Here is a 14,215-nt window from a genome sequence, read left to right as displayed (position 1 = left end):
GCTATGTGGCAGCTACACAAGTTAGAAAACATTGCCATAAAAGATCATAAAAATTCTACAGTAGTTTCCAGAAAGAGCAAGAGCGAACAGTTTATTGCTGTTTAGACCTTCTGAAGCAAACGTTTTATTTAACTTTTCATGAGTGTTTTATAATGACAAACTTGTAGAAAAATAGTATGTGTCTCCATTCCCTGGGCAAAGCTAGCTGGACACTCCCTGCTTTGTGCTTAAATAAATATTTGTCTTGGAAGAAAAGAGTTTCACAACACACAAAAGATACGCTGTTTCAAAAGGAGCAAAAAATTACTGAAATAGGTATAGTGTTGTTTGGTTTTTTTTTTCTTTTCTTTCCCGTTTTTTTTTTTTTTCAATTCCCTCCCAGAAATCTACTTGAAGTAATACAGAAAACTGAGTGAGTTTTGGGAAATGCCAAGGAGCACGTTCCGATCAGTTTGAAAGCTGGTATCAGCAGCCAGCTGCAAACTTTTAGGTCTCTCTAACCCAGTTTCCTCTTTCTTTTTTTATCTCCTAGAGAGAGAATGCTTAAAAAAATCAATAGCCTTCATGGTTATTTTTAACCTTCTGTAGCTTGCTTCGGCAGCCATACATTTTTATAATGCTCTTGAATTGGTTCTTTTATCATTTTGGTTGATGGCAGCGCTAATCTGGTGATGGTTCTTCGTGGCAGGCGGCTGCTGCAGCAGAACGTCTCCCCGCAATGAGTTTGCGGTTCAGATCTCTGATACTGTCAACGTAAAGACTTAGAACGAGTATTTCTGTATCAGCCTGATTCCTTCTGCTTACGTACGTGGCCCTCATGGCTAGTGCCCTGGATTCCTGCATTTTTATTCTTGGAATGCCTAGAAGAAGCTAGTAATTTAGGCATCCAGACAATTAAGCAACTTCTCCATAGTCATACCTTTTCAGTTCACATTCTTTTCGCATCACAGTTTACATTGTTCTTCCCGATTTTGATGCTGAGTTTTCTATATAAATCCATATAAAAATAAAAAAACTTTAAGGTGGACAAATTCCATTATTTTGAGAGTACGGTTCTTCCAAGCAGAAAAAAGCCACAGTGACTTTTGTCACTGCGTAAGGGAATGGAAATTGTAATTTTGACATGTACGTTCTGTCCCATCAGCGATTATTTCTATTTCATTAATCCAATTATTGTACTGAAAACTACCTTTGAGATGTGTGTTTAAACTTTTAGTATGAACCTGGCACCTTTATGAAAAACAACACCAAAAAACAGCTAACACCCTTGGTTTATTTTAGTCCCATTCAGAGATTGGATTTAAAAAAAAAAAAAAAAAAAAAAAAAAAGAAAAAGCCCAAATCCCATATCCATTCTATTCCTCACCTCTCCTTACTCAAAGGAAAAGGGCAAATATTAAATTTTCCTTCACAGTGAATTGCAAATATGAGCAAACTCTAATACGGTCAAAGGGAAAATCATAAATGAACACCTTTTTGTCATGCCTTCACGCTGAAGATCTCAGGTAATTTTATAATTACTGATGATGATGGCTCAAAACTGGGTTTTCCTGAGAAGGCTTTGATGTCATTGTGTGACATCAGGAGCACAGTAACTTTCATAAAGTTGCTGAGCTACTGGGTGAAATCCGTTCCAGTTTAGCATCCAAAGCATCTGAATGTCTTCCCCCACCTGTAAAAGGAAGCAGGTGTTAACACTCTAGTTTTATTACAGCTTTTTAAAGCTGTGCATGTGCTTTCACTTGAGCAAGTAGCTTTGAGTTGAACCAAACTTTACTTTTCTGCCCTTTTCCCCCCCCTTTGATTTAATTCTCAATGATGTGTTCTCTCTTGGTTTTATTAATTATGTTTGAACTTATTTCCCATTGTTCTGTTGTTTCTTTTTGGCAATTGTAATTAGTTTCCCCCGAGTAAGAATGTTGTGGATTTCATATATATATAAATTATATAGTTTTTAAAAGGCTAAAGTTTATGTAATTCAGTTTGAAATTAAAATTAGAAAAGCATGACTTTATGAAAGGAATTTTAATTGTGCTTGTGTGACAGTGATTTATTTTACATACAACACTTTCTTTCAGGGTTTGTTGAATCATTTTTGAATTGCGTTAATAATAGTCTTGCAGTGTTAAAATAAGTTTGTTAATTTAGAAACTGAATCTTATGTTTACTTCAGTTTAAATAAATGTAGACTAGATATATTCCTGGGTTATGATGAAAGTGGTGCAAATTTGGGGGTGGGAGGGGGAGTAAGGGTTGAGAAGATAACAGCAGAGGTCAGTGGATCTAAAATATTTATGAAATTCTCCAGCTCTGTGTCAGTTAAATTCTTCCTTAAAAAAACAAAAACAATGACCAAACAGCAAGCTCACAACAGAAAATTGTTGGGTTTTGGGGTAATTGTTTCTTAGTTGACTTCTAGAGAAGATTTCAGAGTCTTCTGAAGTTTTCTAGTAGTCGATTAAGAAAACTGTCTAACCTGGGAACTTTAGCAAGTATCAGCAGGTGAAATAATATGTAACAAGACTTGCAATTTTTTTTCCCCCATAAGATTGTGATACAGATTCAAGTGGAGTTAAGAATGTTTTTTCTAGCCAGCAGTGTAGATCGTTGCAAAAGCGTATACTCCCTAGCAAGCACGAGTTATGCTTAAGTGCCCTTAAAAAGTCCTTCCCGACCCCCAAAGCCAAGGGTTTGTACAGCAGGGCCTGGAGAAATGGATAAAACTATTTGAAAAGTGTCGTTGGCTCAGTTTTCTCACCCATAGGATTTAACTTGCACTATAAAGTTAAAGTTACAGATTAAGAACTATTGGGGGTCTTCTGACATGAAAATGAATAACACATGGTTTATTTTTTCTGAAGCCTGCACATTCTAACGTCACTGGCTGTAAGGAGTGATGCACTCGCAGTGTAGGAATTTGTACCTCTGTCCTTTTTTTTATAGGAACATAACTCAATAATTCAAATTTTGTATTAATTCTTTTTTTTTTCTCTTTAAGTATTATCTGGTTGGTTTTTTTCCTCTTGTTCTTTCTCCCTATCCACCAAATTAAAAAAAAATAATAGAATTTAATTAAGATATCATTTGTTTTTCTAAACTCTGAGTAATTTAGAGAGGAGGTGACTAGATCTGAAATTGTTAGTTATAGGAAGTGCACTATCCCCTGTCTTCACCAGCATCTTACAGAAGTTCACTGTTCTTCCAAAGTCTGTGTCCAAAGGTTTACCATTCATCCATATATCAGCGACTGCTCTGTGTTTGAGGGGGAAATGTCTGAAATACGATTTCCGCAAAGTCTTGATTCTTTTAGCATCAAGTGTTGCACTTTCTTAGAGAGGCTAAGGCTGTGTTCACTTTGAGCTGCACTGAGAATGGTCCAGTTATTGTTTGCAGATCGATGTATATACACACATATCTACCAGAGACTGTGTTTTTATTTCTAAAATCTGCTTTATAGCGCCTTCTGAAGTAAAGAGAAAGTTTTAATTACTTAGGTTGTATATGGAACTCTGTCCTAAGCCAGCAACTTCCGATAATGGCACTTTTTATTGTTTTCTCCTTTCCTCTCCTCCCGTTCCTTCCCCTCCCATCCCCGGGAAAAGTGGGATGACTGAGAAGTAATCACACCATTTTTTGTATTCCCATTTAAATAGAATAATTTTCTTTAATTGATCTCAGAAATTCATAGAATTCTTGACAGCAAAATCTTGACAACAGTCAGGTTTTTGTAGGTGTCTATGTATATTCTTTTTATCAACCTTTTAATTAAAAGTTCTATTGACTATTACTTTTCAGTTTGCAAACTGCTGCATTATGAAATCATCCAGCTATTACAAGAGGGGGGGAATTAAACTGTTTAACACATCCGTGCTTTTTAACAAAGGAGTGTTTTGGGGTTAAATACATACCAAACTTTGTAACATGTGGATGTTTAATGTGGAATCCACCGATAAGGAAGTATTTGTACAAAATAAGTAAATGATGGTAAATAAATAACTATTGTGTTTTCTTACTCTTCAAATATTGACCAAGCTCCAGATCACCAGATCATTAAAATCTTGCTTTATTGATTGATCATCTGCAGCACAGAATTTTGTTTTGAGTAAAGAATTCTGTTTTGAAAATGTTTGCACTTTCAGGAAGTTGATTTTTTTTTTTTTTCCTTCTTCCTCTTCTTTAGACTTAAAACAGGCTGGCTTATGATTTTGCATGGAAATAGACTTGATGAGTGTATATTATGAGCTCTGAGGCCCTAACCCCCTTGCTTTAGCGATGGGGCAAGTACCAGTGGAAGGGTGGGAAAAGACTCACTGTTGCAGGCAGTCGCAGAGAAGGGTAATGTGTAATTTAGAATTAAAGACACCAGAAATAGACCAGAAAGACCTGTATTACGAAGGGATAATTCTGTCGCATCACATTTCTTAAAAGTCGTCTTTTTGTAAAGAGGAAGTACTTTGGATGGTTAATTATTATATCCATTTGTACTTCAAAACAGAAAGTGGGAGATGGTTCATGGAAATTCGATTTTAACTCTTAAGATCTGATGGTGTTTCTCAAATATATGGTTTTGAAATTTTGTCTTACTGTTAATGTATCCTGAAGTATTGCTAATATTTTTATTGTTTTTCTGCTTTGCATATTTGGACTGTCCTCTTGGGCACGTATTTCTGATGAATCTACCTCGATGCAGTTCACGCGATTCCTCTGCGATTCTCCTCTGGAGGTATGGATTCATTCTAGATGCAAGTTTTGAAATGAATGTATTCTTTCCTCTTCGCACTCTGTAGAGAGCACACCATTATGGTATAAGTGGTATAGATGGGTGTCACAATATTTGTATCATCACCAACTGGTAAGGAAGATAACACCATGTTTTCAAAGGAGTCTGAGGACTCCTTTGCTGGATAATAAGCTACTACTGAATTTCCTATCACTGCATTATGAAACAGGAGCAGAAAGTGCTGTGTCTTTTCTGTTCTTGATTTATTTCTATGAAAGAAAAAAATTTATTACTCAGTAACTTACTGAGAACTGGTGTTTGACTAAAATCTGAGTTAAATGTTTAGGAGAGATGATGTTGCTTTCATTTCAAGTAAGCAAACTGCTGCGGATTTCTTGCACTGTCTGTCTTGTTAGTCTTAAAGAGTTAAGTACTGCGTGACTGTAATGAAATTGTCAGGTTATAGTAATTATGCTAGTAATTTGATATGTTGCAGTTTGAATGAATCCATGTGTGGAGAGTTTGTTGGTTTTCTCTGTCGAGTCCACTGGCCTTTACATTCCTGAAAGCTGAAGAGTAATAGAGCTCATTAGACTTTATAGGAAAAGGGCTTTTATCACCTCATCAACTCAGGCAGCAGACTGCCATTATATTCTTAATTTTGTACAGCTACGTAGATGTTGATGCACGCTTCCCTGCCAGGTTTATACCAGTATTGTTTCTTACAGACACTTTTTATTGACATTTCGAAGCTTGAATTAAATTTTGTGTGGCACCACTACAGATGTCTTCAATTAGATGAAGTTAAATAAAAGGGGTTGTATATCAGAGGCCAAGGGATTCTTGAAATTCTTTATTCTGAAACAGTTGCCACAAGCAAATCTAGTAGTATGTAGTCTGTTTACTCTTTTGAAGAAAAATAATTTAAAATCAAATTTAAACCTTACATGATTTCAATTTGTAATTTTTTGAATTTTTAATGTTGTTATTAGCTGCAAATAGTATGAACACCAAACTCTTCCTGTCTTTTTTATTTCCTCATTGTATTAGTCTGTTTAGTTTCAGTTTTTGATATGGGCTCTGGCACAAAAAATGAATAGTTTCAAAAATGGTAAAGTCCATAGTAGCAGAAAACTAGGCGATTTTCTAGCAATAAGCAGGATAATGTAAAGAGAACTGTCTGGGGTGTTTTTTTTTATCTGTCCTTTTGTCTTAGAAGCTACATTTAAATATTTGCCATTTTACCATTTCATGTGTGCAAATACTACCTTGTTTGGAGAGGTGTAGTTACCGTGGTTCAGTACAGGAGAACCGCATGGAGGAGCCTTAGCCAAAAATCCTTGTGGTCTGGTACTGTGTTGGTGCCAAAGTGAGAGAGTTTAAGGTAGAAGGGTGCGAAGAAAACCTGTGCTGCTCGGGGTGGATTCCAAGATTTTGGTGCTCGGACAGTTAGGGGTTGTTCTGGGCCAGGGGTGACATCGGTGTCACTAATAGTCATCTCTGCGTTTGTCCTTCCCGAGCTGTTCCATGTCCTCTTGATACAACAGTTGGAACGAGCCTCAGCACTCAGATGTGCCGTGGCATTACGCAGTCGGATGATTATGCTGGTTTGGTTTGTTTTCAAATCCTCCTCTTCAGTCTTTTTCCATTATGACGGATCCTGAGCATTAAATCAATGATTTTATAAAACTGCTCTCAAAAGCATCTTTTGGACTCAATTGCTAATTTATACCCATTGTTTTAGATGAGTATATAGCAATGTTTTTTTTCCTCCATGCGTTTATGAACATTTGATATTTCCTCTGCCTTTTTAATCACTCGGTATTATGGGATCTTTCTGTAGTTGTTTACTCTCAGCTTTTGTTAACCATCCTGAATGCTTATAAATGATCAGCGCAGTTTGTTGCAACGTTGTTCAGTCTTCAGTGATTCACATACCAGTGTGGAGAACAGCACAGATCCAGCACGATGGAAAGTGAGCTGCTTTACATTATGTAAATGGTCATTTGTTCTCGTGTTGCTTTTGTCCGAGGTGCTTTTGAATCCTAAAGAACTGAAAGGCCTTTGTGAATCTAGATCTTTACTCTTCAAAAAGCACATCAGCTTCTGCTCAGCTTTATTTTGTTTATTGATATATGTTAATTTTTAGGGGATGTAATAACGAATGATATGGTGATGGGTCTGTAATTCCCAGGGTCACCTTCTGTCACGTTGTCGTCACGTTGGATGCACTGCTCAGGACTAAATCAAAGCTCATTTCATTTAGAGATCTTGGCAAATTGCCTTTTTTTTTTTTTTCTCACAGTGGTGTAGACATTACCATGATGCCTACATGGGGATACTCCTGTTCAGATTGAATTTCATGTGTTTTAATTTGCACGCATTGCCTTTTGTCCTGTCAGTGGTAACTGCTGAGAAGAATCTGTCTCCCTTGTATTCACTCCGTCCCATCAGGTACTTCTACTACTGATAAAACCTCCCTGCGCGTTGTCTGTTCTCGAGGCTGAAGAGTCCCAGCTTTCTCAAGCTCTCCTTATGCCTCAGATGCTCAGCTCCTTAATCATTTTCACGGCCCTTACGGACTTGCCACAGTAAGTCCTTATTTTTCTTGTACTGGGGAGCCCAGCACTGGACCCAGCACTGCCGGTGCAGCTCACCACTGCTGAGCAGAGAGGAAAGCTCACCTCCCTCGCCCTGCTGGTGCAGCCCAGGATGCCGTTGGCCTTTTTTGCTGCGAGGATGCATTGCTGGCTTTTTTAAAATGAAACCATGCAGTGCTACCTCTCTGCTGACACAGCCTATATTTGTAGGCTGCTTTCCCAGCATCTCCGCTAATCCCTAATGAAAGGAGGACGTAGTAGTGAAAAGGAAATAAGTTGCTAACCAAGAGATAGAAATCTACCATATGGTAGGTTGTGTGTGTGTGTGTGTGTGTGTGCCTTTGGGAAAGGAACTGCTGGAATTAATCACATCACTTCTTCGGCAACTAATTTCCACTGGAGTGTAGAAGTCAAGGGTTTCCTGGCTTTTTTTTTTTTTCTTTTTTTTCTTTGTGTAAGGGATAGCCTGGGTTTCATATCTTCCTCCTCCCTCCATCCACAACAGAGGGTAAAATGGAGAAGTTCAAGATAGGAAATCTCATGAAACCGTCCAGAGAAAAATAATCATGCAGTTGGTATGGTTGGGATCCATTTTTGGTAGGTGAGTGTGCGATGCCTTCTGCAGTTGCACACTGGTCTGGCATGTGGGTTAACAAGTGCAATTTCCACAACAACAACAACAACAACAACAATAATAATAATAAAGAAGTTGTAAAACATCTTTTAAAAGAAGTAAAGAAGAAAATGGAGTGCATCATTGAGCAGTTATTGCACTGAAGTGTACTAATTGGTGCAATATGTAATACCGGTTGCTATTAAATATTTAAATTTTAATAATGCGTTATAAAATACGAGTAATCAAATATGTTCATGGAATCATTAGCTAGGAGAATATGAAGACAGGTCGAATTAACATGCGATGGAATATATTGTATTTTTCTCTGCAATATAGTCTAAACATTGGATAGGAAATTATTTGTTTTAATTTTTGTCCTGGATTTAGTTTTTTTTTTTTATTTTATTGTTTCAATATCATCACTTTATAATAATTCTTTGTACTGAAGTTTGAGTATACATTGTTAATGTTAAATAAGTTGGTCCCTCTGGACTGATTCCAGGGCTAATGTGTCTTGTTTCGAGTAGATAAGGTAAACCTTCTCCGGTGGGGCTTGCTCACCTGATGTCACTGGTGTATTTTACCTCACCTTTGACAAACGTGGTCCCAGGTGGACACGGCAGTGGAGTGAAATGGTATAACCTGCTTCAGGAAAATGTTTCATATTCTAGACCTGTTTCACGTCAGATTGCCTGGACGGTGCATGAGAAATCAAGTTAAAGGAGCCAAGTGTTCATTGAGATATTGGAGAAAACGTAATACTGACAAGTGTTACAAAGGATTACATTGTATGAAAACTTTTCATTTCAGGGAGGAGGAAAATGTTACTCTTTTTAAAAATGTTATTTGCGTAATATAATGGAGATCCCTGAACATTTTGCCTGAAATCAGTGCTCTGCTTGTTATGTTTGTTACAGAACATAGCCTCTTTTATGCTCCTGACATTTCACTGTAATTATGTTAGAGAAATAAGGGTAGTTTATACTTTACTAGAAGTTCTTGACTGCTGCTAATACTTCAGTTTGCAGAGATCTGGTGACCAAACCCATGTGATGCCATTTGGAGGTTTGCGGTCAGACAGACACAGCATTTGTTAAACTTCAGAAGACTTTGCTTTGAGTGAAAATCTTTTCCCTGTTGGCTTAGACTATCTTTTTTAACATTCATTAAATCCTACATGATGAGTTTTTGACAAAGAAAGAAAATCTGTTTTAACTGAAACTTGAGGAAGTCTCTGTTATATTACCAATCCATCATGTTTCCCCGTGGCTTGAAGGAGATGTTTAATTTTTTCTGCGCCTTGGGAGCTGAGAGGAGAACTCAGCCTGTGCCTCAGAAATCCTTAGAGAAAAATCTCTGATTCGACTGTCTCCCAGTTAAAAGTTTTACTACTGACCATGTGATTTCATTTGGATCTCCTGAAAAGTTGAGGATATTGTATGAAACCATAACTGTTGAATAAGTAGGTTTTACCTGAATGAGAAGAAACCCAGTTTAATATGCTAGTATCCCAGTCTAATATCCTCATATACTGCAGATTGAGCTCTCGAATGTTTGATCGTTTCACTTTTACAGTGTCTGTAGCTCCATAACTAGTTTTATGCTATATAGCCATATGAAAATGCAAGCATTTTATTATATGGCCTTTATTTTGGGACTTATTGGTTGGGTAAGTAAGTCAGTTGAAATGATTTTTGTTCACGTGATTGATTTCTTTTGACACATGTGGTACCAATTAGAATAACTTCTACTGCCCATCGTCTCTTCAGTCTGCGCTACTGTATCAAAATACTTGATTAAACCCACCTTCTGTTGTTGTAATGCAAACCAGTTGGTAATAGTAGGCAATATTGTCAGATTTATTGAGTGAGAAGCAGCTTTCTGAAGATCTGGCAATGCAGTGAAAAACATGACTAGATGGATAATTAAGTTGAGCACAGTGGAATTCAGGATTAAAGTAAACTTGACATGGGAGAAAATGGCATGCCAAAGTTGGTTGTGTAATACAGTTTAAATTAGGAGATCATTTTCTTCTTAATTTGAAGCATCAGTTGCTGGCTCTAGGTGCTTTACCCCATCCGGAGACGTACTTCACTGCACATCCAAAACCGCGGCGCACAAGAATAGCGAGTTCCTTAGTGTTTTTGCAGAAGATACTCTGATGTGGGCTGACAAAGAAGTTCCACAGATTTTGTTGCAACACAGAGTTTCAGGTTCTTAGATAAAAGGTGTTTTGGTGGTCATAAGGAGTAAACCTTATAAAGAGTAAACCTCACTTAAAGAGTAAGCTGTTCAGTTCTTTTTAGAAAATGCTCTTCTCAAGCAACTTTAATGGCCACTCTGAGAAACTGAATTTCTGTGGCCAAAGCACTTGCAGTACTTGGGGCGTGGGGGAGAGAAACAGCAGGGTCCTTGCTGTGGCAGAAGGCGTTGGAGGAGCGGGGCAGCCCCAGCCAGCCTTGGGAAGCGCCAGCATGGTGAAATGTCTGCCTTTCGCCTGTCTGCCTTTGGGCTACGTCCTTGTGGAAGAGCCAGTAGGTCAAATTAAACAGTATCTGCAGAGTTTGTTTGCATGTAATAATGCATTAATAACTTGATGAATCACATCGTTGTTTGATCGTGTCGGTGCTATAAATGCTAGATAGCAGAGGCTGTTTGCAGATTCCTGTTTGGGATGCGTGATACATAGAGTTTACCAATCATGAGTACGGCAAAGGTCACAAACGATACAGTGAAGTAATATTGCTTTCCCTGTTTCTCAAATTCCTTTTTTCCTTTTTCTGTCCATGGACAGCAGGAGTAATTTCTCACAGTACTTGCTTTTGTATTAAAATATTTTCTAAAATTGTTTTTGTACGGGAAGTCTACCTGTCAGGCAATTACATCCCTCTCTTGTTTTTGCTTAGGCAGAGAATGCACCCAATGGACCAGAATGTGGCTATGGATCTTTCCACCAGCAGTATTGGCTGGATGGGAAGATAATTGCTGTCGGTGTAATTGATATCCTGCCCTACTGCGTGTCCTCCGTCTATCTGTACTATGATCCAGACTATTCTTTCTTATCTTTGGGAGTCTACTCTGCATTACGGTAAGGGGACATTTTTGTTATCTGGTTAGACATAATACTAAGAATTGATACTTGTTCCTAAACTTAAGCTTTTATTTCCAGGCTAAACATATACTGATAACACTATGTCTAGCAAAGTGTTTGGGTTTTTGTTTTGTTTTGTTTTAATTCTCTCCAGTTTCTTACATTCAAGGATGACAATTAAGAATTTTTTTGGAATGCATCTTTCTAGTTAGCTAAATACCTTTAAAGAATAAAAAAAACCACTCAGAAATGAAATACCTAGTTTTTATTGCCCCTGAAAATAATTTAGTATTGCTTGGTTTCAGCAGGAAAAGACCCTTTTTTGTTTGAATAGAAATAATTCTTCCTTTGACCTTTTTCTTAGCCCAGTCACCAAATGAAATTAATCACTTTTATAGTTTTGTGCATGTTAAGATCATAAATAATCGAGTACCTAAAAACCGTTGTCTTCTGAATTAGTAGTCTCCTGCTGTACTAGCACTAAGTATATTTTTTCAGGGTATGTTAATCTCATTATCTTTGTCTTTAGAAAGCCTGATGGAGAGTAATCCTATGAATTTTAAAGCCTTAAATTAACTATCAACCTAGTCTTGCAAAACAGTAGGAATAGTGAGTAATGCTTTTCACTGTGAATAAGACTTGTGTGCTAAATTGCAACTTACTGTTTTTCTTCCATAAATAATTTTATGATTCCATTTTTATTATAAGGAAAAAAAAAACCACTCCTAAATGAGTGGAAATATTTCTGCATCTCATTTTTTTTTTCTTAGCTTTTTTGCTTCTCTGTTTACATTAAGTAAGCTGGTCACAGACACGTGGTGTTCCCAGTGATGTTCTCATGAAGCAACTGATTTGAACCTCCTGCCAGACCTGTCTGCTTTCAAGTTTCTCTAGGTCTGAGAAGTTCTAGCAGAAGTCTTTACCTGTTGAGATAGTCTTTCAGGTATGAAAGAAGCGCTAGTTTGGTGAGATCCAGCTTTCTTCATTCTCCAAGGCGTCCCGTTGAGAGGCATCTTCTCTATAGGTGGACTTAGCAAGTTACTGTTTACTATTACCCACCAGGGTGGGTAAATTTGACAAGACTTTTGAAATATGTAAAGCACAAACACTGTTTTTAGGAAACCTCTTCTTACCACAGTTACTTCGTGTACTTGTGATAACTAATAAAACGTGTGCATTTTAATCTCTCAGAAGTCTGAGCACGCATAATTTGTTTAGATTTTGATTAGGATCTTTTGATTTCCTAACAGTCTTTTATCTTTTTTTATTCTCCTTTTTGGTGTATTCTTCTCTCTGTAGTGGTGAATTTTGTGATTTCTGAATAATCTTTACATGAGTAGTTCAAATGCGTATGTCAAAGGGTTTTTCCCACAAAGCTCACTATTAAGTTGCTGACATCAGTCTAATGGTTTGTTGCTGCTGCAATTGTTCCTCTCTATCTCTGCTCTATGCTGGCCTTCTAGAAACCATATATTCAGCCAGTTTAATTGAGCAGAAGACTGTTCGCTTTAGCAACCTGGTTAGTGAGCTGAGTTGTCTTGGTGAAGAACCTGTTAACACCAGAGCTGGTGCAAGAGTTGTGATGGAGCCACAACATGCAGCTGAGAATAGCTAGGGAGTGAGAGAGCAGGACCTCCTGCCACGTCTGGTAAGCTCGTAGTGCATTTAAGTCCCAAAGTGCAATTTCTCCAAGTATGTCACCTTTAATAAGAGCTGATAACATTGCCTTCCTGTTGACTCTCCCCACCTTGTTCTAGAATGGTTCTTTATGAAGGAGAAACTGTAGAATCATAGAATAGAATCATAGAATCTTCATGGTTGGAAAGGACCTTTGAGATCATCGAGTCCAACCACGCACACACAAATGAAAAAAACCCAACAACCTACAATCTCTGCCCTTCAGAGCATGCCCTGAAGTGCCACATCTAGACATTTCTTAAACACCTCTAGGGACGATGACTCAACCACCTCCCTGGGCAGGCTGTTCCAGTGCCTGACCACTCTTTCAGTAAAGTCATTCTTCCTAACATCTAACCTAAACCTCCCCTGCCGCAACTTCAGACCTTTTCCTCTGGTCCTGTCATTATTCACCTGGGAGAAGAGGCCAACACCCACCTCTCTCCACCCTCCTTTCAGGTAGTTGTAGAGGGCAATGAGGTCTCCCCTCAGCCTCCTCTTCTCCAAGCTAAACATGCCCAGCTCCCTCAGCCTCTCCTCATATGACCTGGTCTCCAGACCCCTCACCAGCCTGGTAGCTCTCCTCTGGACACGCTCCAGCACTTCAGGGTCCCTCTTGTCCAGAGGGGCCCAGAACTGAACACAGCACTCGAGGTGGGGCTTCACCAGTGCCGAGTACAGAAACACCATCACTTCCCTACTCCTGCTGGCCACACTATTCCTGATACAAGCCAGAATGCTGTTGGCTGCCTTGGCCACCTGGGCACACTGCTGGCTCGTGTTAGCATCATAGAAGAGTTTCAGTCAGAAGGGACCTCTGGATGTCATCTGGTCCAGTTCCAGCACAAATCAGGGCTAACTTCAAAGTTGTTGTGAGTGTTAATGGAGCTGTTGTCGCATCTCCAGTGGTCTGTGTCTAAAAGAGTCTGAATTGTCATTTTTCTGAGGCATTCAGTGGCACTGACAATTTTATAAAATTAATCAGAATTAACAAATGTAGCAAAAATGTTGGAACTCCTATGATTTAGAATTGATCTTTTTTCTGTCTGTTAGTGATCTAGATTTTTAGAAGTATTTTATTACATATGCTAGATACTTGAAATTAGACTGATTATATTATTTTTTTCATGAGGTGAGCACATAACAAAATACTAAGTCCTCCTACAAGTTGTTTTTTAGTATTTGTACATATCACCTTACTTTGTGTCATAATAGACTGACATAATCCATGCTTATGAATTCTTGAAATGATTTTAAATTTTCTACATAATAAATTTAAAACTTTGTTGGCGCAACATGCGTGTGTGGCTCATCTAGTGAACAAGCAGCTTATAAATTCTGCAGCATTTAAGGGCAATAAAAATGAGTTCCCAACAGTCGTAGTGGGAGCCAACCTTCTTGTTTCAAAAAGATGAAAAAAAAAAAAAAAATGAGAGTTAGGGAGGATTTAGGAAGTTGCAAAGGAATCTGATACCTTCAAAGCTGTTGTCAATTTTACTCCGAGGAGGTTA

At 38.0% G+C, this 14,215-nt stretch overlaps 1 protein-coding gene across 13 annotated transcripts in view; it reads left to right on the top strand.

Annotated features, from left to right (window-relative positions):
- The window catches only part of ATE1 (arginyltransferase 1), an 84,484-nt gene that overhangs the window by 19,689 nt on the left and 50,580 nt on the right, over nt 1-14,215 (top strand). For all 13 annotated transcript variants that reach the window (XM_074590570.1, XM_074590565.1, XM_074590561.1 and 10 more), the window contains 2 exons: nt 4,691-4,723; nt 10,843-11,024. In XM_074590570.1, coding sequence (XP_074446671.1) covers nt 4,691-4,723; nt 10,843-11,024 — 215 coding nt within the window. The remainder of the gene's footprint in view (nt 1-4,690; nt 4,724-10,842; nt 11,025-14,215) is intronic.

The sequence above is a fragment of the Larus michahellis genome, chromosome 6, assembly GCF_964199755.1.
Source record: "Larus michahellis chromosome 6, bLarMic1.1, whole genome shotgun sequence".
Classification (NCBI taxonomy): Eukaryota; Metazoa; Chordata; class Aves; order Charadriiformes; family Laridae; genus Larus; species Larus michahellis.
The sequence above is the reverse complement of the archived record's forward strand: the minus strand, read 5'-3'. Positions and strand labels throughout refer to the sequence as shown.